Source organism: Poecilia mexicana, unplaced genomic scaffold, assembly GCF_051168715.1.
Source record: "Poecilia mexicana isolate PSO_F unplaced genomic scaffold, ASM5116871v1 scaffold_4, whole genome shotgun sequence".
NCBI lineage: Eukaryota > Metazoa > Chordata > Actinopteri > Cyprinodontiformes > Poeciliidae > Poecilia > Poecilia mexicana.
In genome coordinates this window covers 5,032,118-5,059,088 of record NW_028263373.1, presented here as the reverse complement: position 1 = coordinate 5,059,088, position 26,971 = coordinate 5,032,118, and the positions used below count along the sequence as shown (strand labels likewise).

Below are 26,971 nucleotides of genomic sequence, written 5' to 3'. Positions count from 1 at the left end.
TCCATGACAACCATGCTAACATTTTATTACATGTCTTCTAACAGTACAACATTCAATCTGACCACCACTGCTCACACAGCACCCTCCACACATAATGGCACCTCACTAAACATGAGTAAAAAGCTTAACATAGATTCATCTTTGATTGCTTTAGATTAATCACACACACTGAATCACTGGTGGCAAACTTCCTGTCACCTGCTGTTAACACAAAAGGATAAGACTTACTCGTCTCCAGTAGCACTCAGCCAGAGGCCTGGATCCTCTGCGCTATTATCCTCAACTCACCCCAAAGGTTTTCTCCAGGGTTTAGACCTTGGGGCTAAGAAAAAAATGTACTTTCTATTTTATGTTAACTGGGCCATACATTTTTAATCCTGCTGAGAGATTCAATTATGACCCATTTTATATTTGCTGGCAGAGCCCTTTACAATTAACCCAAGCCCTAACTAGTTACTTTTCCAGGGCATTTTGTAGAGGAACAGGCCCACAGCATCATAGATCCGCCTTTGTACTTGGACATAAATTCTTGCTTTCCCAAATTTTGTTTTTCAAAAACCTCAATTTTAGTCTCTTTTTCAGATTTTTACCTAACATTCCTCCAGAACTATTGGCTGTCATGTAGAATCCAACAGAATCTAATGGCTGTTATGAAAACTTAATGACTGTAACCATCTGATTGTGAACTTTGGGATTTTTTAATTTTACTTATGTTCTGCTTTCTTTATCCATCCTGCTCATCTGTGTGTGGTTTCAACTTTTAAGAGTTCCAGTAAGTGTGGCAACATTGGATTTTGTAAAAAAAAAAAAAAAAAAAAAAACAACCTCAGAAATGTTTTCCTACTAATCCAGATTTTTTTTATAATTCTGTGTGAGTGTGAGATAACAAAATATAATGTCATAATAAGTCTTTTTACACATATTTACCAGGGTTCCTAAAAGTGTTGATGGTGCTTTATGGTGTGGAGATAATTTCTCATTTCAACACGCCTTCCACATTGGCTAAAAAATATATTGTTCTACAGCTCTGCCTAATTTGAATACATGGATCTAATACTTTTTCAATATTTTTACAAATGTATCAAAATACAAACAGCGGTACTGATTTTCACAGGGCAGCGATAGGCAGTACACAGATAATAACTATGACAAATGGCACAAATCATGCTACTGTAAGTGCTACAATGGTATCTGTCACGGTTCACTCTAAAAAAAAGTTGAGAACTTCTGTTTGCAGTCCAAACTGTGTCCTTTAAAGTTTTCTCCACAAAAATATCTCCTCCTCCACGAGTACAAAAAAAAAAAAAAAAAAGTCCAGCAGACACCCCACAGACCCTTTGGTGTTTTAGCAAATCACATAACTCCATGTTTGTAAGTCCCCCCCTCAGGGATCAGAGAAAAATATAAAATCAGAAGGAAGAAAGATAAATTTGTTGATTTTTGTTTTTACATTGAATTGAAAGAGAGGAGTATTTCTTCCAGAAGGCTTTCTAGCAAATGCGTCTTTCCACCGAAGGCTCAGCTATTCTCCACGTCTCCTCATACTTTTGGTAACCCAATAAAGTGTCCTGTCACAGTCCTCCGTCTATAGCTGGGTGGTTGCGTTGAAGCGTCCAGTCCTCCTGTGTTGCCGCTGACTGGCGGGGTGGTGGCAGTAACGTGGCGGCCTGCCGCTCATCTTTCTCTTGGAGCTACGTGATGTGCGAGGGTCTGGGGGGGCTGGTAGTCAGGCCTCCTCCGCGGTGGCATCTATCCCAGCGTAGGTGAAGTTCTCAAAGAGAGCCATGTTAACGTAGGCCTGGAAGACAGGTGAATTTCAGGAAAACCGATGTCAAAATATAAAAACTATTTACAGCATTCAATTGAAATTAGCAGTTAAACTTCATGTAAGTGACCACATTTCTGCCTTGCTCATTGTGACTGTTAATTTGTAACAAAGGGATGTTTGCTCTAAAGAGAAATTGCAGTAACATGATGATTTATGATGCAACACCTTTTGTAATGCAGTGTATGATGAACGTTTTTATACCCTTTGAACTTTTTCACATTTTATTAAACTGTCAAAAATGTTACAGATATAAATCTAAAAACTATTATGTGTTTTTGTAATCAACCATGTCAAAGTTGCTGATTGGAAATAGGCCTATGCTTTGACTAGGCCATTGTGATACATGATTAGGCTTTGGTCTAAACCATTTCATGCTAGCTAAGGATGTATATTTAGAGTGATTGTCCTGTTGAAAGATGAACCTGCAGTTTCTCTTCCAGTCTGGAACTTTTCAACCTGCAACTGGTTTACTTCCAGGATTGTCCTACATTTAGGTCAATCCATCTTCTCATTAACTCTGACTACCTTCCATCTACCTGCTGAGGAAAAGCATCCCCGCAGTATCATGCTGCCTCCACTGAGCATCAGTCAGGTAATGGTGCATTTAGGGAAAAAGTGAAAAAAAAAACAACAACAACAAAACAAAACAAAAAAAAAACAAACAAAAAACAAAACTTGAAGCAGCATGAATCCTATTGTGAATCAAGAATTACCTTCCTGGCTTCCTGCATCCGGCTGAGCTGGACAGAGATTTGTGAGAAGGGTGGTCTCTCATAGGGCCGATCCCTCCAGCACTGCCTCATTAGTTCATAGCTGGGATGACAAACAATGACAGAACTTCCTAAATAATTTTTAGATAAAAATGCTAACACCCTATCATTTTGATAAAACTCCTAACCAGAACTAAAATAGTAAAACAGTTGAATTAATTGCCTTTTAGAACAGGACACTTACACCTCATCATCACAGTTTTTGGGTTTCTCCATCCTGTAGCCCTGTGGCAGTTTTTCATAAAGTTCGGCACATGTCATTCCACAGTATGGTGTACCACCTAATTCACAGACAAACAAGAGGCAGCAAATAAATGTAATGTAAAACATGAGACCATGACCATGTCATGTCTATTATTCAGAAAATCAATTGTGCTACACATGTAGATTTGGAGAAGATAGCTCTTCCTGACACTACAAAAAGAATTAACAAAAAGCAGAAATAAAAATAGAACTTTTCTGGGACTTTCTCTAAAGGGCTTGTATCTTTGCAGTCACAGGAAAACAATTTTATCTTGCATTTTATTATGATGTTGCAAGCATTCTTACCCAAGCTTACAATTTCCCAAAGTAGAACTCCAAAAGACCATCTGTGAGAAAGAAGGTCAAAAAATAGTTGAGATCATGCAAGTCAGAGAGAACATAAAAGTTTTTTTCTTTTTTTTAACTGTCATAAAAGAGCAAATGCACTTTGTTGATGGTATCTGTGATGGTATCTGGCGCCCTGCAAACAGAAACTAGCTGTGCCAATCTACGAATTAAAAACCGTGCAACTCCAAAACACTCTTATCTTGCATTCATTAAATGCAAGATAATGCAACTAAAAATGCATGAACTAGAGATGTACTACACAATTTTTTTTTTAATTTTAATAATGTAGTAGTTGAAGTTTCTTCTTAAAAATGAAGATGTGCTTGTGTCATTCAGTTTCAAAAACATAAAGCCACAGTCTTTTCTGGAATCTGATAAGCAAAACTTTCTGACAAGAATAACCACCAGTTTTATATGTCACAAGCTGGTGTGGTAGATTACATAATCAGACAAAGTGTTTGTGCTCAGTCTGTCTTCTTGCCTCACAGGTATCTCTGCTGCACTAGTTCCTACTTAAATTTCACTCATTCTTCTTTCACTAATTCTTAGTACTGTTTTGGTCCTCACAAGGTATTTTTCTTCTTACTTTTGCTGTCCTGTGCTCTGCTGGCCTGCTCTCTGTTGTATAAACAGGCTCCTGTTGACAGAGTCAACTGGCAGTCTGTTTCCTAGGCTTCCTGGTTTGTGCTTATCAGTTACATTGCACACTTTTATCAGAGTAACAGTGACGGGGGGATGATTTGTTGTTTTCTGAAGAAAGACACTTTGTTTTGTACATAATGAACAACTTTAATGGCATCATTTTGTTCAAATAAAAGACTTACACGTCACTCTTGCTCGTATACACGCTGTAATTCAGGGACTCGATGGCCATCCATCGTACAGGCAGTCTACCCTAGAATCAAACCAGCAGGTGGTTAATTTTCACAAAGTAACTGAAATGTCAAATCCTGAACATTACACCATCTCTGAATCAGTTTAAACGTCTGTCTTCTCAATGTGATGAATTAAGCAATACAAACCACAGCTTTACAATTACAGCACATAAAGGTAGTTTACATGTTTACAGAACACTGCCCTCTACAGGAGAACCTTTTATTGATCCATTACTTGTCTGGATGTTTCCGTAAAACAAAATGGACCCAAAAGTTTAAAAAACAATTAATGGGTTATGTGCTTTCTTTTGTGCTCTTTTACGTGTTTTTTACACGATGGATATATCTGAATTTATTAAGGTAAGATGTTAAGGTAATTGTGTGGGAATGGTTGTTTACTGGATCAGAGAATAAAACTTTTCTATTCTATTGTAAAAGTAAATAAATATTTATTCATGCTGGTGGTTGTGCTGTAAGGTCTGGATCAACATAAAAAATGTTTAAGTTTACTGTGCCATTCATAATCACTTTTTTAACCCGTCAAATATTCAGATTATGTCACCTCAGTCAACCTGACGTACCCATTGCTCAGGGCAGATTTATTTCCTCCCCCAGCCATTCCCCCATTTTGTGCCCAGTTGATGTACATTTTAATTAAACTGTATGTGAGATTAGACTATGTTAGTGAATAAATACAGGATTCTAGTGTGTTAAACTAGCAAAAGATTTTAAAAAACAGCAGGACAGTAACCCCCAGGTTTGGTATTGGACACGACTGGTGTAATTCATCTACTCAGAGATGCTTTCAGCACCCTCTCTTGGATTACTTTGTCAAAAAAAAAAAAAAAAAAAACAACTCACCATTGTTTTCTTGACATACACCTCTTCTCCTCTGGACAAACCAAAATCTGCAATCTTTGCCACTAGGCTGTCCCCTACAAGAACGTTCCTTGCTGCCAGATCTCTGTGAATGAACTAAAACCAACACAGAGGAGATGAGAAAGGAAGTAGTGATAATTGTAAAATGAACATGCTTTACAAAAGGGCGAAAATAAACTTTACCTGAAGTGTGAACATAATTTACAGACAGAATAGAATTTTGAGTGAGTTAAGAGTCATTACTGGAGCCTCTTTGCATAGTTTAGTGAAATCTTGCATGCAAGATTTAAGACTTTATGCAACGTCGCAACATCCAATGACATCAACTGACAAACAGCTGTTTTTGAATCCCAAGCTCAATCAGAGACAGACTATTCACTATGAGGCATATTAGATTTTCTTTTCCCAATCTTACCTGCTTGTCACTGAGGTAATGCATGCCGGTTGCCACATCAACAGCAAACTGCAGCAGCTGCTGGGAGGTGAGGGTAGAAGCAGTACCGTGCTCTTTTGCAAAAGCAGGATCGGTTTCCAACACACGACTCTTCCTCAGAAAGTCCAGGAGGTTCCCATAGGGAGCGTATTCTATGGCTATGTACAGGTAACCTGAAAAAAGACATAGTTCTCATAAAAACCTCCTGGCTAGCTCGGCAATTTTACCATGTAGTTACCATGTAGTTCTGTTACTGTTAAAGTGTCAGTCACTATTGCTCCAGCCTACTATGATACACATACGCTTGCTGTGAGCCGGCATATCATGCACATTTAGGGTTTTATTTATTTTGAAGCACTGCTTTTCAAATTGGCCAATAGCATCCAAACAAGAATTAGGTGGTTGAATCTGAATTTAATGTGGATTTTAAAAATCGTTAATATTCAAGATCAACTTCCCACTTCAGGTAGCTGAATGACTTCTATAAATAACTTTTATACTGTACTCAGATTAAAAAAAATGAAGGTTTAATCCTTTAGTGACTCTACCACAAATTATGCTTCTAGTTGTCAACTTGAGATTTTCAAATCAAAAAAACACTATCAACTGTCTAACATGGCGGTGTCATCCTGTGGTGGTAGTGCATTGCACCATACAATAAAGCAGCAGTACAAACTCCAAGTTCTTGTACTTTATGTTAATTCAACACAGCAGAACATTACTTCCACCAAGGAGGAAGACATACCAACCAGTACCATGATATAGACATTATGTCAGGCCCAATCAATATTTAAAGACCAAGAGCCTTTCAGCATTGCATTCAATCAGTTGTTTAAATTATTCATTTTTATTTTTTATTCCACAACAATATCCTGTCTGTCTACCTAAAAACCCTGAGTGAGGCCTTGACTGACTTGGTTGCAGTTGCTCAGAGAGCCAACCGGTTACAGATGGTAAGGGACTTGGCCTTGAACAATTTAAACTTGACTCAGACGTAGGCCGGACCTTTTTATAAAATCCTCACTGAACTCAACCAGATGGCTGAATCTCTGTCAACAGATGACAGCTTTCAGCCTTTCCACAGGCTACTAGGCATTTGTAGCTGTTGGAAAGGTTTCATGCTGATTTCACCAGGATCAGTAAGAGTGCCAACACAATTAGTGAGGACCGTATGGGGAAGGAAGGAGTAACAGTCTGATGGAGAGGCTGGTCAAATGTCTCACACAGAATGTTCTGTATTTCCAGCAGGAAAAAAAAACAACAAAAAAAACATATTTGCCTCACAGGAAAAATTAAACAAAATATATTATTATATTAATAATTAACCAAGATTTGAAATCACTAATCTTATCAAAACTTAACAGACTTTGATCTTGATTCATGTTTGTAAGTATGAAGCTAAATGGATTAATAATAACCATAATAATCATTTTGAATTTTATTGTGAAAGGAAAGAATTGCAGAAGGTGCCCACTTGTAAATTTTATGCAAATAGTTTTTTCCCACTGTTTTATGGCTCCTTATTTATTCCTTCAATTATTAACCCACACCTTCTTCACTGTTTCCCCTTGAAAACTTATTTAGCTTTCACATAATTGTTGCTGTAAATATTCACAATAACCTAGCCAAGTTCTTTCTGTTTCTTCGTCTCTTTTGTTCATATTATTCAGCAGAATTGTGGTGTGGATTCTTGAATTTGTCAACCATTTATATTTCAAGGCTAAATTGGATTAGCAATGCTTCATCTAATGTGCTTACCACTAAATTTCCTCTCTCATATGTTATCAGTCTTTGATCAAACAAAAATAATCACATTATTTGGGTTGGAATGCTATTAAAAGAAACTGATACATCATGGCAGGAACTAGCATCAGTTCAGCCTTCGGAAAACAGATAGCAAAGAAGTGAGATGCATGGAAAAATCCCTTCAAGCCTCTGTAGCGTGAAAGGTTTTCATTTTGGATTCCGTTCTTCTGGTGCCTTTAATTCAAAGATGACAGAAGACAATTGGGAGGAAAGGCCACTTAATATCATTATAATTATTAATATTACAAAATTGTTCAAACTAATTTTCATGAAAAATACCAAACCTGGATGTTGTTTATTAAAAACAGTTCTTACAAAAATGTTTAAAAATTCTTACGTTCTTTTTAGATTGGAGCGTCAAGCACCTCACAATGTATTCATGAGCCTCGAAACGTTTTCACATGTTATGTTACAACCAAATTCAATGTATTTTTCATGCATTGTTTCAATGTATGATGCTACCACTACTATGTTTCAGTATGCAAAATATGAGTTGGAATGATGGAAAATATAAAATTTCTTTCACTTAGGCCAAAAAGTTCATATTTTCTCACAAGATAGAAAATGCAAACTAGATTACTCACAGTTTTCCTTTTCAAATTTGTGGACTTCATAACATTTTTTTCCAGCATTGCCATGCTCTTTTCATTTAGGGTTTTAAATTAGGCGAACAAAGCTTACTTTATTACCTCATAACTTATTGTAGTGAGTTGTGTAAGCAAGTAAATGCACAGGATTTTATCTAGGGGCTCCATGGTGGAATAGTTGTTGGCATAACAGCATTACCCATCATCGACTTCAAAACATTCCCAAATGCACCACTAGATGTCGCTCACTCACCTCTGTTTTCACAGGCTCCTATCAAGTTGATAATATTGGGATGCTGGCCCAATTTGCACAACACTTCCAGCTCTCCAGCAAAGTCTCTGTGGTCATTCTCTGAGGCAAACTCTGCAGGCAGAACAGCATGCTTCACATTGTTACACAAAACACAAGCAAAACTAATTTTCCAGAATAAATCTCACAGGCGTTCACTAGAATCTCAGAAACTTGTCTTTTAAAAATCTTTCAAGCTTTTCTATGTATATTAGTGTCTTATTCACAAATATCCAGAACACTAAACATTTTTTATGTAAATGTTAAGCTTCTAACCTTTGATCTCTCAGTCACTTGACAATGAAAGAGATTCCTAAATTTCAGCTCTTTTCTCTCTAGATACTAAGACAAGAATGAGTTTCACTGTACTTTAAACAATGTAGATCTGTTTTAGTTCCAACTTGTAACGCTGTCATGATCAGGTAGAAGGACAAAAATGAGTTTAAAAACAGCTAGTATCCAAAGAAAAACTTGGGCTTTCAATAACCTTGAGAATATCTGATCAAGACCAATTTAAATATCAAACTATGTGTCTCATTGCAAGAAAAGTACAAAGAAATTTGAGTTGGTTTAAAATGTTGAAAAGTACTTACCTTTTAGCATCTTGATGGCTGCACTCATTTTGTTCCCATCCTTTTTGATCATGGCTTTAATGACCTGTTATTAAAATATGGTTGGCTTAATTGCTTGAAAACTTGATTGCCATTCATGCATTGATCAAAGTAGTAAACATGAAATAGTGTAAACCTGGCCAAAGTTGCCCTCTCCAATGACATCTTCAAATTTAATGTCCTCCCATTCAAGGATTGGGTAGGTGAGCGGTTCTGGCGTGGGTTTGGGTCTTCTTGTTAGGGTCAGGGTTCCTGAGTTAAACTGCAGAATAGTTTCTTCTCCCTACCATAAACGTTGGCAAATAAACAAATAAATGTGAACGTTTTGTTTTCATATGTAGTCTTGAAAAACGTTTTTATATTCTTCCAAAGTTACTACCAGCACACCCTCACCGATCCAGACTGATAGGTAAATGTGCGCCGACGGTTGAGCAGCATCTTCCTGATATAGAACAGAGCCAGCAGGGCGAGCAGTATGGTCACACAGGTAACAGTTACTGAGCCCACCACTGCCACCAGGAGCTGATTACCGTCCCCTGTGGGCTTTCCAGAAACACCTTGGGTGGTTGGTGCTAAAATCTGTGAGTCTGTTTTCATCGGAGAGACAAAGTACAAAGGGAAAAAAAATGAGAAGAGAGACAGGGATTATTTCTCTCAGGAAGCAGCACATGTAGTTTTAGTAGTAATCTTAAGAGCTTCTTTTCCAATTGCCAATTTTATCAAAAAAGTAACATAAAACCTACTTCAAAAGAAACAATAAAGTCTTTACATCCTTCTTATCATAATTGAAAAAACGACCCAAGGACATTGGGATTTTCTTTCCTTTCGTGCCCTGAGATGCAGTGTTTTGATTGTGTTTTGCTTAAACAATGTTAAAGTCACGCAATACCTTCAACGAATTTTTACATCCAACTACATTATTACAACCCTAACCCCCCCAAGAAACATTTAAACATAGAAAACAAGCTCCTTCTTACCATCTCCTTGTGTCTTCTCCTGAACAAATGTACTCCACTCTCCGGGCACTTTGGAGCAAGCTCTCACTCTGAACTGGTACAGGGTGCTGCTATTGAGCGCCGTCACGTCTTTTGTGGTCTTGTTTCTGTCATTGATGTCCAGCCAGTGATGAGGACTGCCCTGGCCGACTGGCTGGTACTCTATGACATATTTAATTATGCCTCCGTTTGGATTCTCTGGGGGCTGCCATCTCACCTGGACGGCCGATGTGGAAAGGGCTTGGGCCTGGACGCTGCGGGGAGGTGAAGGCCCTGGAATGCAGACACAGACACTATTAGCTGTTGTAGAACAAATTTTGCAACAATAAAAAAGTTGGAATAAGATTTTTTTTAACATTTTCATTTAGTTTGTGTTTTATGTTTTTATTTTTTTGATTGCTTTACGTGTTTTTGTGGCTTTTGGTAGCTTTGCTGTTATTTGAGACACCTACATTTTTATGTCAGAGATTTATGTAAATTGTGTAAAAGAACAAAAGTTGGGCCTTGTAGCTCAAGTTTGTCTTGTAAAGTCTCCAAACATCTTTACATATCCATTTAAGTATTTTAACAGTAAAAATTGCAGATCTCATTTATTTTTTCACAACCATCAAAAAAATTGAGCAATAAAAGAAACCAGAGGTTTCCATTTACCCTGGCTGTTGACACGGAAGAGGAAAGGTTTGGAGGCTGGCCCCTGGCTGCCACAGTTGATGAGGCGCACCACCACACTGTAGTCATGATGATACTTCAGGTTGTGAAACTCGGTAGAGAGCACATTGAGCAGGGTGGTCTTCTCCAAAAGTTTTTTATTGGACGGTGGGGGTTCAAAGAGCTGCACTAAAAATCCAGTGGCTGTGCCAGGAGTGATGTCACTGTTGGTAGGTAGCCGCCACCACACTTTAGCATTATGGCCATCTACTGTCCTATTTTCGATCTCGGGCTGAACCGTGGGTTCTGCAGCAAACAAGTAGAAACAGTAAGTTAGAAGTGCTAATTACACCAGAAGTTTGCATGCACTATAGCTTTATTTCTTACGGTCTGAAGTTAAATCAGTCCAAACTTATTTTGATTAGGTCTGTTAGAATGACCAAATTCATTTCTACTTGCTAAATGCCCCAATCATAAGAAAAATGATATGTGAGAATGTTTTAATGAAGCTTACATACATAATGATTACTGTCTTTTCAAACTAAGAGTCATCTGGAAAGCCCAGATGACAATATTATGGCTTTGGAAATTTCTGATGGGTTATCTGACACATTTGAGTTAATTGGACAGGTGTGAATATATTTTAAGGCTACACCTGGAGTCTGCTGGTTTCCAGTTTGACAAGACAGAAAGGTCAACAGAAATCATCATAGATATCAGAAAAATAACTGTGGAGCTGCACAACTCTGGTTCATTCTTTGGAACAATGTCCAGATGCTTGAAGGTGCCACTTTCATCTCTTCCAACAATTAAACGCAAGTTTAAACATGGTGGGAATGTCCAACCATTATACTCCTCAGGAAGGAGATTGGTTCTTTGTCCACAATGTGCAGAATAAAAGCCAAACATCTAGTGAAGATGCTGGCTGCAGCTGTTAAGACAGTGTCATTATTCATGGTGGTATCCTGCACCACCATGGGCTAAACAGTCAAGTTGCAGGGAGGAAGCCATTAATCCAAGAGAAACATATAAGCGCCAGATTGCAGGTTTACTAACATACAAAGACTTTCATTTTTCGAAGCATGTTCTCTGCATCTGATTAAACTAAACAATTACACTGTTTGGCCATAACGGCCATCATTACATTTGGAGGAAAAATTGGGTCGCTTGTAAGCCTGAGATCACCGTCCCGAACGTAAAATATGGAGTCAGTATCATCAAGCTGTGGTGCGTTTAGCTGCAGACGGAACTGGTGCACGTCATAAAATGAATGGCATTATGAGGAAAGAACATTATGTGGAAATATTGAAGCAACCTCTAAACACATCTGCCAGAAAGTTAAAGCTGGGGTGCAAATGAGTGTTCCAAATGGATAATGACTCAAAGCATGCAGCCAAAGTTGTTACAAAGTGGCTAAAGGACAACAAAATCAATGTCTTGGCATGGGTGTCACAAAGCCCTGATCTCAAGCCAATGGAAAATGTGAAGGGGGATCTGAAAAAACATAGAAAAATAATAAAAGGTGAAAACTGGGACAGCAAAGGTTAGCTGTAAGTTCAAATAGGAAAGCTTTAACAATGTCAGTCTTCTCCATTTTTACCTCTCATTTCTTAAACATAAGATTTGAAGAACTAAAGAACAAATTCAGACTTTTTCAAAATGCCACATTCAATATTTCAGGTCATTCTACGTCAGTAGTCTTGCTATCTTTTGAGTTTTGGGAAGTGTTATAGCGGTGAAGTCCCCTTTGCATTTTTTGTGTTGGCTTATGATTTTGTCTCCCCTGTTTCTGTTTCCTGATCTCTGTGTTTAGTTTTTAAGTAATTTCCACCAGTCAACTTCTCTAACTTGTCTTATTCTTTTGATTCCCTCTCATTTGCTGCCATTCTATAGTAATTAGTCTTACTTGGTCCTCAATATCCCAAGAGTTTCAGTCGCTCCTGATTCTGACTCAGTCTAAATGCCTGTTTTGTTTCCCTTGGTCCCGATGTCTCCATGCAAGTTATTTCAACTCATGTTGCCTGATTTGACTTCACTCTTTCTCCCAACTACATTTGGTTGATGTCATTTTAACTTTATTGACAATTAAGTGTTTTATTTTCCATCTCCTTTGGCTGTTTGCCTCAGTCTTGTATTTGGTTTCATCACTGGAACGAATCTTGATAAAAAAACAGATCAGACCTGAAAATGGACCTCAAAGGTGAGCTTATCAAGTTTTTGCAACATGTGATAATATAGTAAAGCAGCATCTCACCTTTTATAGGATTGAAGATGTGCCTTTGAAAAAGATAATATTGCCCCCACCCTGCAACTCCATTGTTTCACGTCCTCGTACCTTTCCAGCGTTCAATACTTTACTGCCACTGCTGTCTGAACACTGCAACGTGTGCTGCACTTCCTTTCTGCCGCAGTTTCAGGCATGACATCACAGGCACAACCAAAAAACATAATTGTGACACTTTGTCAGAAACCAAAGGTCTGATCAGTGACAGTTTATTGTCCTTTTCTAGCAGCCTTCAAACGCACAGCCTTGACCATGGCTTCAGCATTCCAAGACTCCTCATCATCACCATCACAAACACACCTCCACCAGTCTTTGTTTCAGTGTTCTTGAAAATGATCTAGCTCCTACCAAAGACTCTTTAAGCGATTTAAGTATGAACCCAAATCTGGCTGTTTCTATGCTTTTGGAGCTAGTTCACTTATTTAAATGGCCCACAAGTTATCCTCCAGACCTACTTTCTGTCCTATGGCTGTATTCTGCTCATACCGCTGTAGCTGTAGAGGACTCCCCGTTTACTTCCACAGCTACTTGGCCTCCATTTCTAATCATCTTTGCCAGATCCTTCAGCTTCCAGGCCAGCTACTATTTCTGTCATTTCTTGCAATGGACTCCAAACCACCCTCCAGAGCTCCATCATTGGACCATTTAGCTTCCCACCTGAACTCGCATCATTGTTGGGCCAGCCTCCATGCCCCCCACCTGAATCATTTGCCTCATTTGCCCTTGTGAACTCTCTCTCTCTCTCTCTCTCTCTTTTTTTTTTTGCTCTGTTCCTTCAGGCTTTGCTTCCAGTTAGTTTTATTTGGACCCTTTTCAATGCATCTAGAGAGGTACCTTGGGAGTGGTTGTACTATGTGTAATGTTGAGATTTATGGTAAGTTTTGTCAACTTTGGTTTCACATTTGGATAATATCTGTCCAATGAGAATAATTACTTTCCCTTAAGCAGGTGTTTTGAGTTAAGTTTTACAATGTCCATTTATATAGCATAAAAATGTGGTTAATTCTAGTATAATTATAGTGTAATTAAAGTGTAGCTGTAATAATATAGTAACTGTAATAATATGTAGTTAAGTGAATTTTATTATTCTTTCTCTACTATTGTTGTGCCCCCCCAAAGAGGCAGTTTCTTTATTCAACATCTTTCTTGCAAGCACAAACTAAGACAGTTGTTTCATTTGTTATGATTGGAATCACAGTACTAACTCATGTTTAATGAAATTATGTCTTTATTGTCTGATAGTTTTCCTTGTCCAGAATATGCCTGATTGTGCTCTGGTATTTATTTATTTTTTTTTCAGATCAATACGTTTTTGTTTTGAACGTGTGTGGCTGTCTGAACTGATAATTCAGTTCTACATTGGTCTCACCAGGACAGTCTGTCTCCATGACGGCTTCTGGTCCAGATTCTCCCTCTCCTCCCTCCCCTGGACGACTCAGCTGGACGCGAACGCGGTACCTTGTTGAAGGCTCCAGGTTCATCAAAGTGATGGGCTCCTTGTCACTATAAACTGAAACAAAACAAAGAGATGATAAGATTACTGTTGTAGATTCTTGTCTTCTATCTCTTTTAGCCTCTTTAAACTACTTACAAGAAACCCGCTGCAGCTTACATAACCATGTTTCTGTGTGACTGCCGGCAGTCACATGTAAACAGACTGAAACTGATAAGACTACCCTTTAGGGAGGAAACAGATTGCAGAGAAGAATAAAAGCTAAACTCGCGCTACAATCTTTGCCTCACTTGGTTACATCCCTAAGGGGAGCTCAGTGTGGCCCAGCGCTGGACGGTGAATGTAACTCTGTATCTTTTCTATTTGTCTGACATGTATGGCTTGTACCATTTGATCATTTTTCGGCTTTAAAGCCTGCTTTTATACATAACCAAATTTCATTATTTCTCAAGGTAATTTGCACTGAGGGGTTCTGGTCGGGACCTGGTTAACGGACCTGGTGGTGCACAGAGACAAAAATGAATGAGCTCCAACATTACCAAACATTTCAATTGTGGTTGCGTTGGTTTAATTTAGAGTTTGGCAGTTCAAGTCCTTAATGGTATTCTGCTGCTTTTAGATGTGTCCCTGTTCCAATACACCTTAATGTGTACAATGTAAATATGTCTAATCAGACACATTTTAGTTTAAGCAACAGAAGTGTGGATATTGGAACTTCTCATGACCATCTGTTCAGAGATTATTATATGTATGCTTTTCCACAAATATTAGTTTTGTGAGCAGTTTCTGTGTTTATGGTTAATTATGATATATTGTTTTACTATCCCTTTTCCTTTTATCGCCAACTTAAGCAAAGTTTTGCTGCTCAGATAATTCTCTTGGCTTTTGCTAACATGTTACAACATTTGGGACTCCATTTTTTACAACTTCTAAGGGGAGAAAATTGCTAAAACATAAAAATCATAAAAGCACTTGTACTGGCTTTATGTTTTTCTCAGCCTACCTATAATTGAGGACCAAAAGTCTCTGTTCTCCACAGGCTTGTACAGAAGTTTGGTTGAGATTATGGGGCCGTCGCCTTTGTGTGACTCCACCGGCATCACCAGCAGCTGCTTACTCCTTTTTTCAAGTAGCTTTGGAGCTGTCGTTGGCACTGGGGGCACTGTGTAGAAACATGACCAACAAATGTGACAAAATGTACCCTTTGTACACGCACTACTCAAAAGTAACTCCACACTCAGACCTTTGATGGTAACGTTGAACTTGCGAGAGTCCCTGCCTCCATTGGTGGACACTCGACACTCCCACAATCCCCCTTGTTTAGCACTCAGTGGAGGGATCTCAAACAAGGCTGTGCTCCGATTTGACTCCTGGATTGTCTTGGAGGCCTAAGTGAAAAAGATGGAAAATGGCTGAGCAATACAGGATGAAAGCCGCATGTTCATTTCCTGTGCCCACTTCTGTTCCTGCTTGACTTTTCCTCAAGAATGTCGTCCCAAGGAAAACCTTCTTTGTTCCTGTGGGAAATGCTGGCACAACTATTCATCAGATTGTTTCTGTTATTAAGGAAACAGAGCAGTAACAATAACATGGTCTGAGCATATCACGTCAAGGCAATGCATGGAGACTGCTGCAATGTAGAGTGATACAGCCTTATCTGGTTAAACCATTGTTGTGTTGACTTCCTCAAAATGTGACCCAGCTTTGAAAGCATCAGTCAAGACATAGTTCAAGTACCTTTTCCCCCTCAACTTCCACATTTCTGAAACTTTAGTCCCTATATCTTACAGCTGCTGGGGTCTTTATGCCTCTTTATGAACATTTCTTCTCATCCATTACTGTCATTTCACACGTTTCTTTGCCTTATTGCTGTTTTCAAAGCGCTAATTAAATTAAGAATCTGACACAAAGTAATACTACAGGGGAATGGGATGAGGCTTGAAAATAAATTTGCAGTGCTAGGAAAAGTGATTACAATTTGTGAAAGAGAAGAGAGCAGAGTTTTACTGAAACATTTTGTAGCAGCAGGCTTATTAAGCAAGACAAAATCTTAACATCATATGAAAGGATAACACAAGAATGACTGAGGGGGCAGTGGTTATGTGGCACACCACAATCAGCAGCCAGACCATGAAGACACACTGGCAATCTTTGAGGAAGCATGATGCTTTTTCAAGTCAAAATATGCATTACAAAACAAACAAAAATGACATAAAAAACAGTTCAAATCTTCTCACATGCACAGACTGTATAAAACTGAATAAACTACAGCTCTCTCGAAACTTGTGTTTGAGCCATAATCACCTGTAGCATTTTTATGTACATCTGCTAGCTGTAGAAAAAGTTGTATAATTTGAGTGTAGTGACAGATGGTGTTCTCAGAATAATGTTTTAGAGGCAACTTGTTCTGTTTCTGGTGACATGGTCCCTGGGAGGAGAGAGAGTACCGATGGACACCTGTGTGCATTGGAGTAACACTGGTAGTTAGACACTGGATCACTTGTGAAGTCTACCTACATGCTGGCTGAATTTCAGTATTTATTTTTTTTAATTATTTATCACTAACAACCATTCACCATTACGGTAAATCACAGGTAGACTAGGCTCACCTGGGCAGAGTGCCAGTCTGTTAACTCTCCAAGGTAGTTTCAGCTAACATTTCCCCTGAATTCAACCTGATCAGAATATAAATGAATTTGTATGGCAAAAAACTATGTATGATTTTTCCTTCAATACATTACTTTGTTTTAGCCTATTACTTAAAATCCCAACAAAATACATTCACGTTTGTGATTTTAAGATGAACAAATTTGATTTTTTTTTTTTTTACAATGCATTGTGTACATTTGCATTTTAAATTATTTATATACTATATATTCATGTTTATTTTAGCTAGGCCTTCAATATATTATCCTCCCAAGACTACTTCTGGTCTACTGACCTTCAGCACAGTGTTGTCCAACTTTCGAAGCTCAAAGCTGTTGTGGCTGGGTAGGGGGTTGCCTGTAGCTGAGCATTTGACTTTAGGACTGGAATTCAGATTACACTCCAGGTCACAATCCAATTCCAGAATCTGAGGAGCCCGTTCTGGAAAATAATGGAACATTTTCGGATTAATGGTTTATAGGTGATATGAAAAGGTTGCAGGATAAGAATATTTTGAAAGTTTTGATTTTGAATCATGGTAAAAAATACAGTTCTACCATTTTGGTATTTGGGTAAACATGGTGTATTTATCACTACATAAAAGCTGATTAGCCTTTTAAAGTTCCAGCTTTTAAATGTTTGGTGAGCAATACTTAGACTGTAACAGTTTCTACATCTTTCAAAAGTTATGTGAGGCTGCTATTTTCTTTTTGTTGCCTTAACTCAGAATAGTAGAGCTTTAATTTTTTTTATTTTTACGTAAGGGGTTAATATGTCTGTTATGATGCTCACCAGACTTCTCACAGTTCTGTCCTCTCCATCCTGTGGGACATTGACATCCACTGAAACGGTTGCAAACTCCTTCATTCTGGCATTTGCAGCTTAACCGGCAGTCAGGCCCATATGTGTCATTAACACAAGCTGAAAAAAAAAGGCAAACCGAACACCATATAAAATTTAGATAGTTGAATTCAGATCTAATGTGGCTTCAAGGAAAGTTAGGTTTTAAAAACCTTTTTCACAGAGCCTCCCAAACCAGCCGCTGGCACAGGAACAGCCATAAGGATCTGGGAGGCAAAAGCGAATCTCTTTGCAGTTGTTGCTGTGGTCGGTTCTGCAGGACTCCTGGCAGTTTCTCCCAAACATTCCTGCCCTGCAGGCTGCTCCCCATCAGTGGAAGGTAAAAATCACAAATGTATTTATTTGTATTCCTAAAAAAGTGCTGTCTTTCAAACTGAATTGCAAAACACCCTGACTGCAACCAATCTGTCAGTGTCACCAGCCAGGAAAGCTGCTGAAACATCTTTTCAGTTATTTATGTTTCGGCACACAATAGTCAGTGACGTTATAGTGAAAACAAAACCCTCACAATCCAAACGTTACAGATCATGGACCAGCTGTTTAGATAAAGGATATTTAAAAAATACAGATGACCTTTTTTTGTATATTCTAAGAGACATACAGACAGATAGATAATCAACTTTTATGGATATTATTCTGCTGTATTCTGTCTCAGTGTAGTACAAACCTGTCTCACAGCGTGTCCCCATAAATCCAGGAGGGCAGACACAATCCCCATCTAAATCATGACAAACTCCTCCGTTAAGGCAGTCTGGGCAGTCTTTGTCGCAGTTATGGCCCCACTTCTTACTAGGACAGTCTGCAGAAATAAAGTACTTTATTATAAAATATGTTCCTTACTTAATGATGACTTGATAAGTTTTTGCTTTGTCTAAAAAGTAATTTCTGTAAGCATCTACTGCATAACCATTCTTTACAATCATGTGAAACATTTTTACATGCTTGTAAATATTAAATAAATTCACCCACACATTTAAATCCAAAGCAACATTTTTTTAGTCATTGAAAAGACTTTTAGGTTACAGATAAATGTAAGGGTTTTAATGAGTATTAATCACACCATGACACTACATGTTATTATTGATCCATCAGAGTACCAGGATGTTGGTATTAAGTTTGACGTATGTCCAAATGTCTGATGACTAGTAACAAGTTGCATCACTGCTAATTACAAAGCAAAGCAAACAAAGATTCTTCAAGGACCCTACTGTATATTGACCCACTTCTCTTCTACAGTACATAGGTCAGACACACACACAACTTTATATTTTAGTGTAACTGCATGACCACAATCCATTCAGTCACGAATTAGATGTCCATTTTATTACAGAGTACGTAGATAGAAAAATAGAATTCCTCCAGCTCATCACAACAAAACAAAACCAAAGTAAACAAAAAACCCATAAAATGATAGATTTTGGTTCCCAAAATGGAACATTGTTCAGTTGTTGATGTTGACATGAAAAACAACAGAACAGATAAGAAACCTTGTTCTGGAGCTTCTCTCCTAAACAATCCTGTCAAACAGCCAACATGCAGAAATGTTTCCCTCCTTTAAGTCAGGCCTGAATTTTATTTGTCATCAGATTTTATTATACAGCCTCTTAACGCTTAAATTAGAAACATTTTCATAATATTTTATCTTCAGTCATTTTTCTTGAGTTTTTCTCTTTTTCATGTAGAGCTTTTTGACTCACATTATGTATGAATGGGGATACATAAATCAGCTTGCTTATATTTTGTCCACATATCATCTTTATAAAAAAATATAGAACAAATAGAAGAACAAACACAAAATCATGAATCTTAAGCTTACTGTGAGCAATTCTCCAAAGCATCCGCGTTTCAGATAACTTTGAATCTTCAAAAATTCCAGTGCAGATTAAAAAAAAGAGACTGAACATCAACTAATGAAAATTAACCAAGCAGAACACTTTGGTAACAAGTTGTAAGCAAGTTTTAAGAATGAAGCAAAAATAGCAAAGACACAAGCCAGGAGGGAACTGATAAATGTTTTATGAATACGGCTTTTTAGAGCAACATGTTCTGCTTTTTTATGTTTTGTGCAAACCACAGGGGTGAGAAGCAGATTCATACATCTATCTGAATGCCAACAAAAAGGCAAAAAACACCCACAGAATACATTTGGATTTAAAAATCACAGGCATCACTTGTTTTCTTTCCACAACAGACACAAAATCAAATTGTCAAGGGTTTTGTTTTGCAACTCTCTATAAGTGCGTAAGCCCAGCTGAAACATTACTAGTTGGAGAACCCACAGCAGCTTTTGTGAAGCTATGAGAAACAATGTGAAACATGAAGGGAAAATCTCTCACACTGGAATGCAATCTCATCTGGACTGTGGTAGTATTATGGTTTAGGCCGGCTCCAACATCTGGGCCAAGAAAGCTTTCCACAATTAATGAAGTAATTCTGGATTAACACAGTAAACTTTGAAGAAAACCACTAATGTGTGATAGAGTAAGACAATAAAAACACAGTGGTTTTAGGAAATACCGTGGCTGTTTATTTTCCAAGGAAAAATATTTTCTTCCAATATAAGGTTCTTCAAATATATACAGCAGGGAACCTATTTAAGAAAACCAAAAAATTATTGCATAGTTAAGTCTGGCTCATACAGAGCAATGGTCAAAAATGAATTCAAGCTGTTGGAACGATCAACAGAAGCTGGAAGTAGTTAGCTACAGTTGTTGCTGCACGTGGGCTCCATGCAAAATAGTGAACCTGACGGTTAGTGCAATTCTACCACTGTTAAATAAAAGATTCCCACTTTCAAAGAGCCTTTTTAAAAATCAAATTAACAATGTTAATTGAACAATGTTTTAAAATGAGCTTCTTATTCATCTATTGCATCACACACAATCACATAGTGCAGTTCAGTTGCATGCAATGCTTTTCATCAGTGTTTAGTGTGCTTTGTCACACTTTATAACACTGCATCAATAAAACTAGAGAACCACGGCACTGTAAAGTAGAAAGGAAATAGCACATTGTTTTTAAGACGACTGCTAAAAAATGAAAAATAGAAAGAAAAGGAAAGAAAAAAAAATCAACGGTGACTTTTATCTGAATTCAGCTCCCCAGAGTCAATCTTTTATAGAATCATATTTTGATGCAGTTACAGCAGCCACTTTTATGTCTCTACCACCTTTGCCTTTATAGAGTCTGTATTTTTGCCTATTTTTCTTCTAACATAGTTTTTCTCCAAAAAATTGACACACATGTAGCTCCATTCATGTTTCTACTATCCCTAGAGCATAATGCTGCACCACCATGTTTCACCATCAGGTTTGCTGACTTTTCACTCCACATAACATTCATCTGGTAGGTCAGAAACCAGAGAAGCATCTTCCACTGCCGTCCTCTGCATAGGAGGTGACAAACTGCAAACATTGGGGCTTCTTGTGACTTTCTAGAAACAATGGCGTTTTTTATGAAGCTCTTCCAAAACAACCAGATTTGTGAAGCATATGACTTATAGCTGTTCGTTTTTAGAAATGATCCCACCTGAGCTTTGGAACTGTGTAGCTCCTCCACAGTTACTAGGGTCTGCCAAGTGCTGCCTTGTCTTGGTAGGTTTGCTATAATCTTTCCATTTTCTGTTCATCGATTGAACTCTGATATATCATTTTATAACCTAACCTGCTTTCAATTTTCCTGTGTGAGTCTTAATGATGTTTGTTTTCTAACTTTTTCCCACAATGCTAAGAGGCCTTCACAAAACAGCTGTATCCATGCAGGGATTAAATTACCAATGGATGGACTCTGAAGGGAAATGCACTATTTTTGTTAACAACACAAAAAGACAAAGTTCCAGTGAATGCTTGACTTTGGGGTTGTAATGTGACAAAAGATGAGAGAGTTCAAGGGTCAATTTTACTTTTGCAATGCGCAGCATTTAAAATATGTATACACAACACTGCTTGTCCTACCAAACATGCATGTAAGCAGTCTCACATCTTCACCCAGATATGCTCCTCCAACATAGCAACTGGTGGAGAGTTTTAGATTTAACAAACCTCTAACGATAAGTCTCATCCAGGCGCCGTGGAGGGGGCTGTCCGCAAAATAGCTGGCGCTGTAGATGCCTTGATTGGCCAAAGTTGCATTCTCCACTGTCAGCGTAGCAGTGCTGTTAGTCACTTCAATCCAGTGTGTCATATAATAGTAGTTTCCTTTGAAAACATGAAAAAAAAAATACAATACACTGTAGAGTGTAGTTTCTGCTTTCACTTCCTTCATTATATTTGTGTGAGTATTTTGTCTGGATGGTCTTTTAATGTGTTTTGAATTTCTGTGCTTCCCTTACCGTTAAATTTCCAGGTCACGTCCCTCCGTTCAGAGCCCAGCATCTCCATGCTGAGATGTGCAGTCTCTCCTCTGTTCACAGTCATTGTAAGGTACTTTGGAATAAAAATAGCTGGAAACGCAAAGACCACCAATGATTTTCCAGCAAGATGAATGAATCTGGTTGTCTAGAAGTGGAACATACCTCCATTGTTGTTTATCATTGTGAGCTTAAGTGGTGACTCCTCCGGGGTCTCACAGTAGAAAATTCCAATATTCTCAATTTCGCGGAAATCCTTTGCCACAACTCTGTGAGAGTCCTTGTGCACTTTGAAACTAGTTGGTCTTGGTAATTTGAGGATACTGTTATCTCTCCTGATATTCAACCTGACATCCGCAGGGCTGTTTTCACCATTGATACAGGAGATGGTGAAGTGACTGACGCTGGCGACCTTTGCTGTTGAGGTCATCGTCAAGTCCATCACTGCACCTGCATTACAGGACACCACGTAACAGTTGCTGTATGCTAAGTTGTTTGCTTTCAAGTCCAGAGTACACATAATTTACATTGAGATCCATAGCTGGATGGGTAGTTAAAGTTCAGATAAAAAGAAAATACACCTTACATCAGGTCTAAAATAATATACCACAAGTAACCCATTACCATTATTTACTAAACAAAGATGAGGACAAAATGGAAAACTACTACTCAAAACTGTGAGATGCTAATTTCCTTAAACCATAATTACATAACCTAGCATTTCAGGCAATATTTAGTTGTTAAATAATTACTTATATACACATATACATATGCATATGCAGTATTTTCCTGGTCAAATAAAATGTATGTATCATAAAATGTTAAACTAATTAGTCATGGATCTCAAACAGTACAAGTTCCACTGATGGTACGTTGGCAGCATGTACTGATACCTAAAAGAAATTTTGACACAATACAGAAACAGATTAACTGTGATGTATAATTAATTAATAATGAAAACATTAGCTGTTTCCATAGTTGGTCATTTTATTGAAACTATTTATCAAAAGAGAACAGAGAAAACAAATAAAACAAATGCATATCCAGAAGTTTCAGTTCATACCCAACTTTAGCTAAATTGATATATTCTAGTTATCTTCAAACAACAGTTTCTGACTGAAACCCTCAGTGACTGTGCTAGCTACTGTTAGCAACACAAGCTAATGTTTTTCTCTGTGAGCTCAAACACTAAAACAACATATGTAAAGTAAGTGTGCAGTTTGCTGTAAATTAGTTAACAGGAGAAACATTCAGAAGTGCAAATTACATTTTTCATTTTCTGTGTTTTTTTTATTTATTTATTTATTTTTTTTTTACTTCTGGTTAGTTTTTATATGCAAGGCCACCATTATGGATTGATTCTAATAGGAGATCTTACTGGTGCACTGAAAAAAGTTGATACAACTGAAATAAATTGCTTCCATAAGTAACAAGTAACTGAATTAAAAAAAAAATCCAAAATTATTTGTAGCATGTACTAAGTTGTAATGTTAAGGAAACTTAGTAAATTGACTTCAATAAACTTAATTTAATTAGATGTTGTCAATTGAAGCAATTTATTTTGTTGGAACAACCTTTTTTTTTCCAGTGTAATATTTCAAAATGAAAAACTGATATTTTAACTTCTGCATAAAAATATAATGCACAACTGGATTCTTTAGTAAATTTGAAGTGCCACTTGAGAACAATAGTTGTTTTATTTTTTATTTATTTTTTTGTTTTTAAACAATAACTTTAGGTCCTGTTGTTCTTCTGTTTCAAAACGTATGTCAGTGTTGGACAGCTTAGTATTGTGTTCCAAGTTTTCTGAGAACAGGTTGATTCTTTGCAGTTCCTTAGCCAAACATTTCTGCACTCAGATTTAGTCACATTTATTTTCTCCTCTTTTAGTCACACACATTCTTCATACGTGATCAAATTATTCCAATGTTCAATCTAAGAGCAAAATTTGGCTTAAGAAACTATTGTGCGAGTTGTTTTTTGTATTCTGAGATGTTCTGATGAAACACTAAACCTCATTCTCAAAACACAACTGATTAAAGCCGCGTGACTCAAAAATCTCAGGAAACGGTCCCCCGGGCTATTTAGGATCATTTGGACCTATAACGTCACAAAGGTAACAAAAAAAAAAAAACAGAAATAAAAGACTAAGATATAAACACTTTTAGATTGATATTAGAACAGTTACCTGAGACATATCGCTATCTGTTAAGTCGTGCCAAACACATTAAAAGTCTGCCTGCCCAACATCCCTTCTCCCTGCATGTGAAGCCACAGAGTCCACAGAACAATGGGAGGAAACCTGGATGAGCTTCGTTTTCCCCTGAGGGTTTATTGAACTAAACTCTATCATACCAAAGTTTATGATGCTATATCACATTATTATAATTTCAAATTAACTTAAGTCATAAATTGTTAGCTGAAAGCGACACATGGTCGATATCACGTTTTTTTTTTAAATACAGCTAAACATTTTCTGAGTTTATCTGCTGCCATATCTTTAATAAACTGCCACTCACCTGATAAGTCACAGAAGCAGAACACCAACACCCACAAGATCCCCATGGTTTGTGTAATCCTCACTGGAAAAAATAAAACACGTTTTCCACGAAATCACTTGCCAACCGAACTTTTGGAACTCCACTCCTAAAGCGGCGCCGCTGCGAGACGGCGACGCGCGTTTTTACGCATAACGTATTCCAAAGCTCGCGGTCAGGTGAGGAAAAAAATAAAAAATAAAAAAATTCTTCAGTAACAAAGCAGTTGTCAGAGAAGGTATATCAATACTGTCACGATGACTGCGCTCTAAGCTGTGGTGAAGCTCAACCTCCTCTGGGTGGGAGAGGAAGGAAGAGCGTCACCAGACAGCGGAGAGCTGCTGGCGCTCCAGACCTTCCCGATGCGGAAGATGTTTTAATTATCCTAATATGCTCAAGTGATTGGCTCCACAAAAAAACAAAGACACTCACACAAACAAAATAAAATAAAATAAAATAGAACACAATAATAACTGCTCAAATTAACCTGAAAAGAGATAAAAGAAAATCCTCTTAAAATAATCATTTGTTAAAGAAACGACAATTTGAAAGTTTTACATAAAGTTGATGTTTTTAAGTATTTAATATTAGATGTAATCCTTTCAAACTGTGTCACTTTACAGGAACAAAGAAAAGCCTAATACATACTCTTGCTGTCTTCAAAATCCATCTGTGTGTAATTTAAACTCAGTATAAATACAGCTGGTTTTCAAACGACTCCAAGGTTTGTTAGACAAGATGAGTGAACAAACAACATCATGAAGACAAAGTAACATCACAGACAGGTCATCTATAATCCAGAGAGAGGTTTAAAGAATATTTATCAGTATCCCAAGCTCTGAGCATCTGACAGAAAGCTGTTCAGTCGGTCACTGGCAGATGGAAAGAGTTCAGCACATCTGCAAAAATGACACGGCTGCCCACCTGAACTTACAGTGCAGGCAGAGAGACCATGGTAGATCTGGAGGAGCTTCAGAAATAGATAACTCTGGTGGGGGAATCTGTCAATGCCTACAGCCTTTGTAGCAGGACACGAACAAAGAAATAGTTAAAAAGCTATAGGTTAACTCCAACTATAACACATGCTGCTGAGAAAAACTGTTTTACTCGTATAGAGGAGTCATATTCAACTTTTTGGTGTACGTGTTCAATGTTTGCATTTAGACCCCCCAAAAACACACTCCCTACTGCGAAACATGGTAGTGGCAGCATCATGCTTGGATGTTTTTTTTTTTTCTGTCAGAAGAGCTAAAGAAGTTCATATGAAGATGAATTTAACAAAATAGGCAAGAAAACCTTTTACAAAATATAAATAATCATTAAAAATAATGATTATATTATAATCATTATAATATAATGATTATATTGCAAATCATTATAGATCTGCAATATAATGATTTAGACTACAGCATATTGATGTGTTAGGATTGTTTGGCAAGGCTCTATACCACCTTTCATAGACACTTTCCACTCTGCCTGACTGAACTTGAACTATTTTACAAAAATGAGGTAAATGTTCAGCATCTAAATGTGCTATCAAACACTTACAGATGCAGATCTTTACCACAAAAGATTTACAGCTTTAATTGCAGCAAACATTGGTTCAACAAAGCACTGACTCAAAGGTGCTTAATGCATGGCACACTTTTCAGATTTATACTTGAAGATTTTTGAAAAAAATATTTTGTTTTTACTCACATGTAAGAAAAAAAAGTTTGTTTTAATATAAACGTTTGTGTATTGTATAAATTTTGTTCAAAGTAGATATCGTACAATTAAACTTGCTTTTTCGTTAAAGCCAAATAGATATGAATTAAGTCTCAATAATGCATCAGTAGATGATATGCATTGCTGGATACAAGACCTGGGATTCATGTGTCTTCTAAGACTGACTTACTAATCTGCTGCTGTATAACTTGTACAGAGCAGAGAGCAGCAACAAGCCGGTGTCAAGTTCTGCCAAATGTAACAGCTTTGTTCTCTCACTTCGATGAGCTGCTTACAATCCCTGCAGCTTTTATGGTGAGCCAGACTCCCCTCTTCCCCCCTAATCAGTCAGTCTCAGGAAACGATGAACAATATGCTTGTTGTGTCTATTTCTACCGAGATGTTTTAAACGCACTGCAGTCTCCCATTCTGAGATGTGTGGTTGGGACGATTGCCCATGCTTCTTTCTTATTTGCTCTGCACAAAAAAAACAAAAACAAAAAACTACTTGGTTGATTTAGCGCTTTTCCTACATTTCCTTGTGGCTTCAGACAATCGCCTTAAAGTTCAAATGACTTCTTATTGTTTGAGATTTCCTGTTTTCAGTTTTGGGAAACTACATAGGTTTCATTTGCAAGCAAAGCACTTTCTCTTCTTCTTTAAAAAAAAATATGTATTTCTGAAAATAATGACATGTCCTATAAAGTGGGTCCGTCCCATATTTTCAGGTCAAATAAATCATAAATCTGAAAAAAAAAAAAAACATTCCCTAAAGAAAAGGATGTATTTGTGCTTGAATTAGATGAACTTAAAGAACAGAGTG

At 37.5% G+C, this 26,971-nt stretch overlaps 1 protein-coding gene across 1 annotated transcript; it reads right to left on the bottom strand.

Moving 5' to 3' along the window:
- tie1 (tyrosine kinase with immunoglobulin-like and EGF-like domains 1) lies at positions 1 to 25,113 on the bottom strand. The gene is made up of 24 exons (XM_014970246.2): positions 24,424 to 25,113; positions 22,070 to 22,354; positions 21,887 to 21,997; positions 21,597 to 21,752; positions 18,224 to 18,355; positions 17,709 to 17,855; positions 17,488 to 17,616; positions 16,991 to 17,136; positions 15,293 to 15,437; positions 15,053 to 15,211; positions 13,966 to 14,106; positions 10,316 to 10,618; positions 9,647 to 9,937; positions 9,063 to 9,256; positions 8,806 to 8,952; positions 8,652 to 8,715; positions 8,023 to 8,133; positions 5,359 to 5,549; positions 4,926 to 5,039; positions 4,014 to 4,084; positions 3,148 to 3,188; positions 2,783 to 2,879; positions 2,542 to 2,641; positions 1 to 1,798 (listed from the first exon to the last, which is right to left on the bottom strand). Exons 1-24 carry the CDS (start codon positions 24,467 to 24,469, stop codon positions 1,727 to 1,729), a joined length of 3,393 nt encoding a protein of 1,130 aa, XP_014825732.2. The 5' UTR covers positions 24,470 to 25,113; the 3' UTR covers positions 1 to 1,726.
- Between the last annotated feature and the right edge of the window lie 1,858 nt (positions 25,114 to 26,971).

Excerpts from the sequence above, each read along its gene's own strand:
- tie1 (XM_014970246.2), bottom strand. The coding sequence starts at position 24,469 with ATGGGGATCTTGTGGGTGTTGGTGTTCTGCTTCTGTGACTTATCAG. Across the intron at positions 8,953-9,062 it reads TTACCTATCAGTCTGGATCG|GGAGAAGAAACTATTCTGCA; the intron begins GTGAGGGTGTGC and ends CGTTTATGGTAG. Across the intron at positions 8,716-8,805 it reads GAGAGGGCAACTTTGGCCAG|GTCATTAAAGCCATGATCAA; the intron begins GTTTACACTATT and ends TTTTAATAACAG.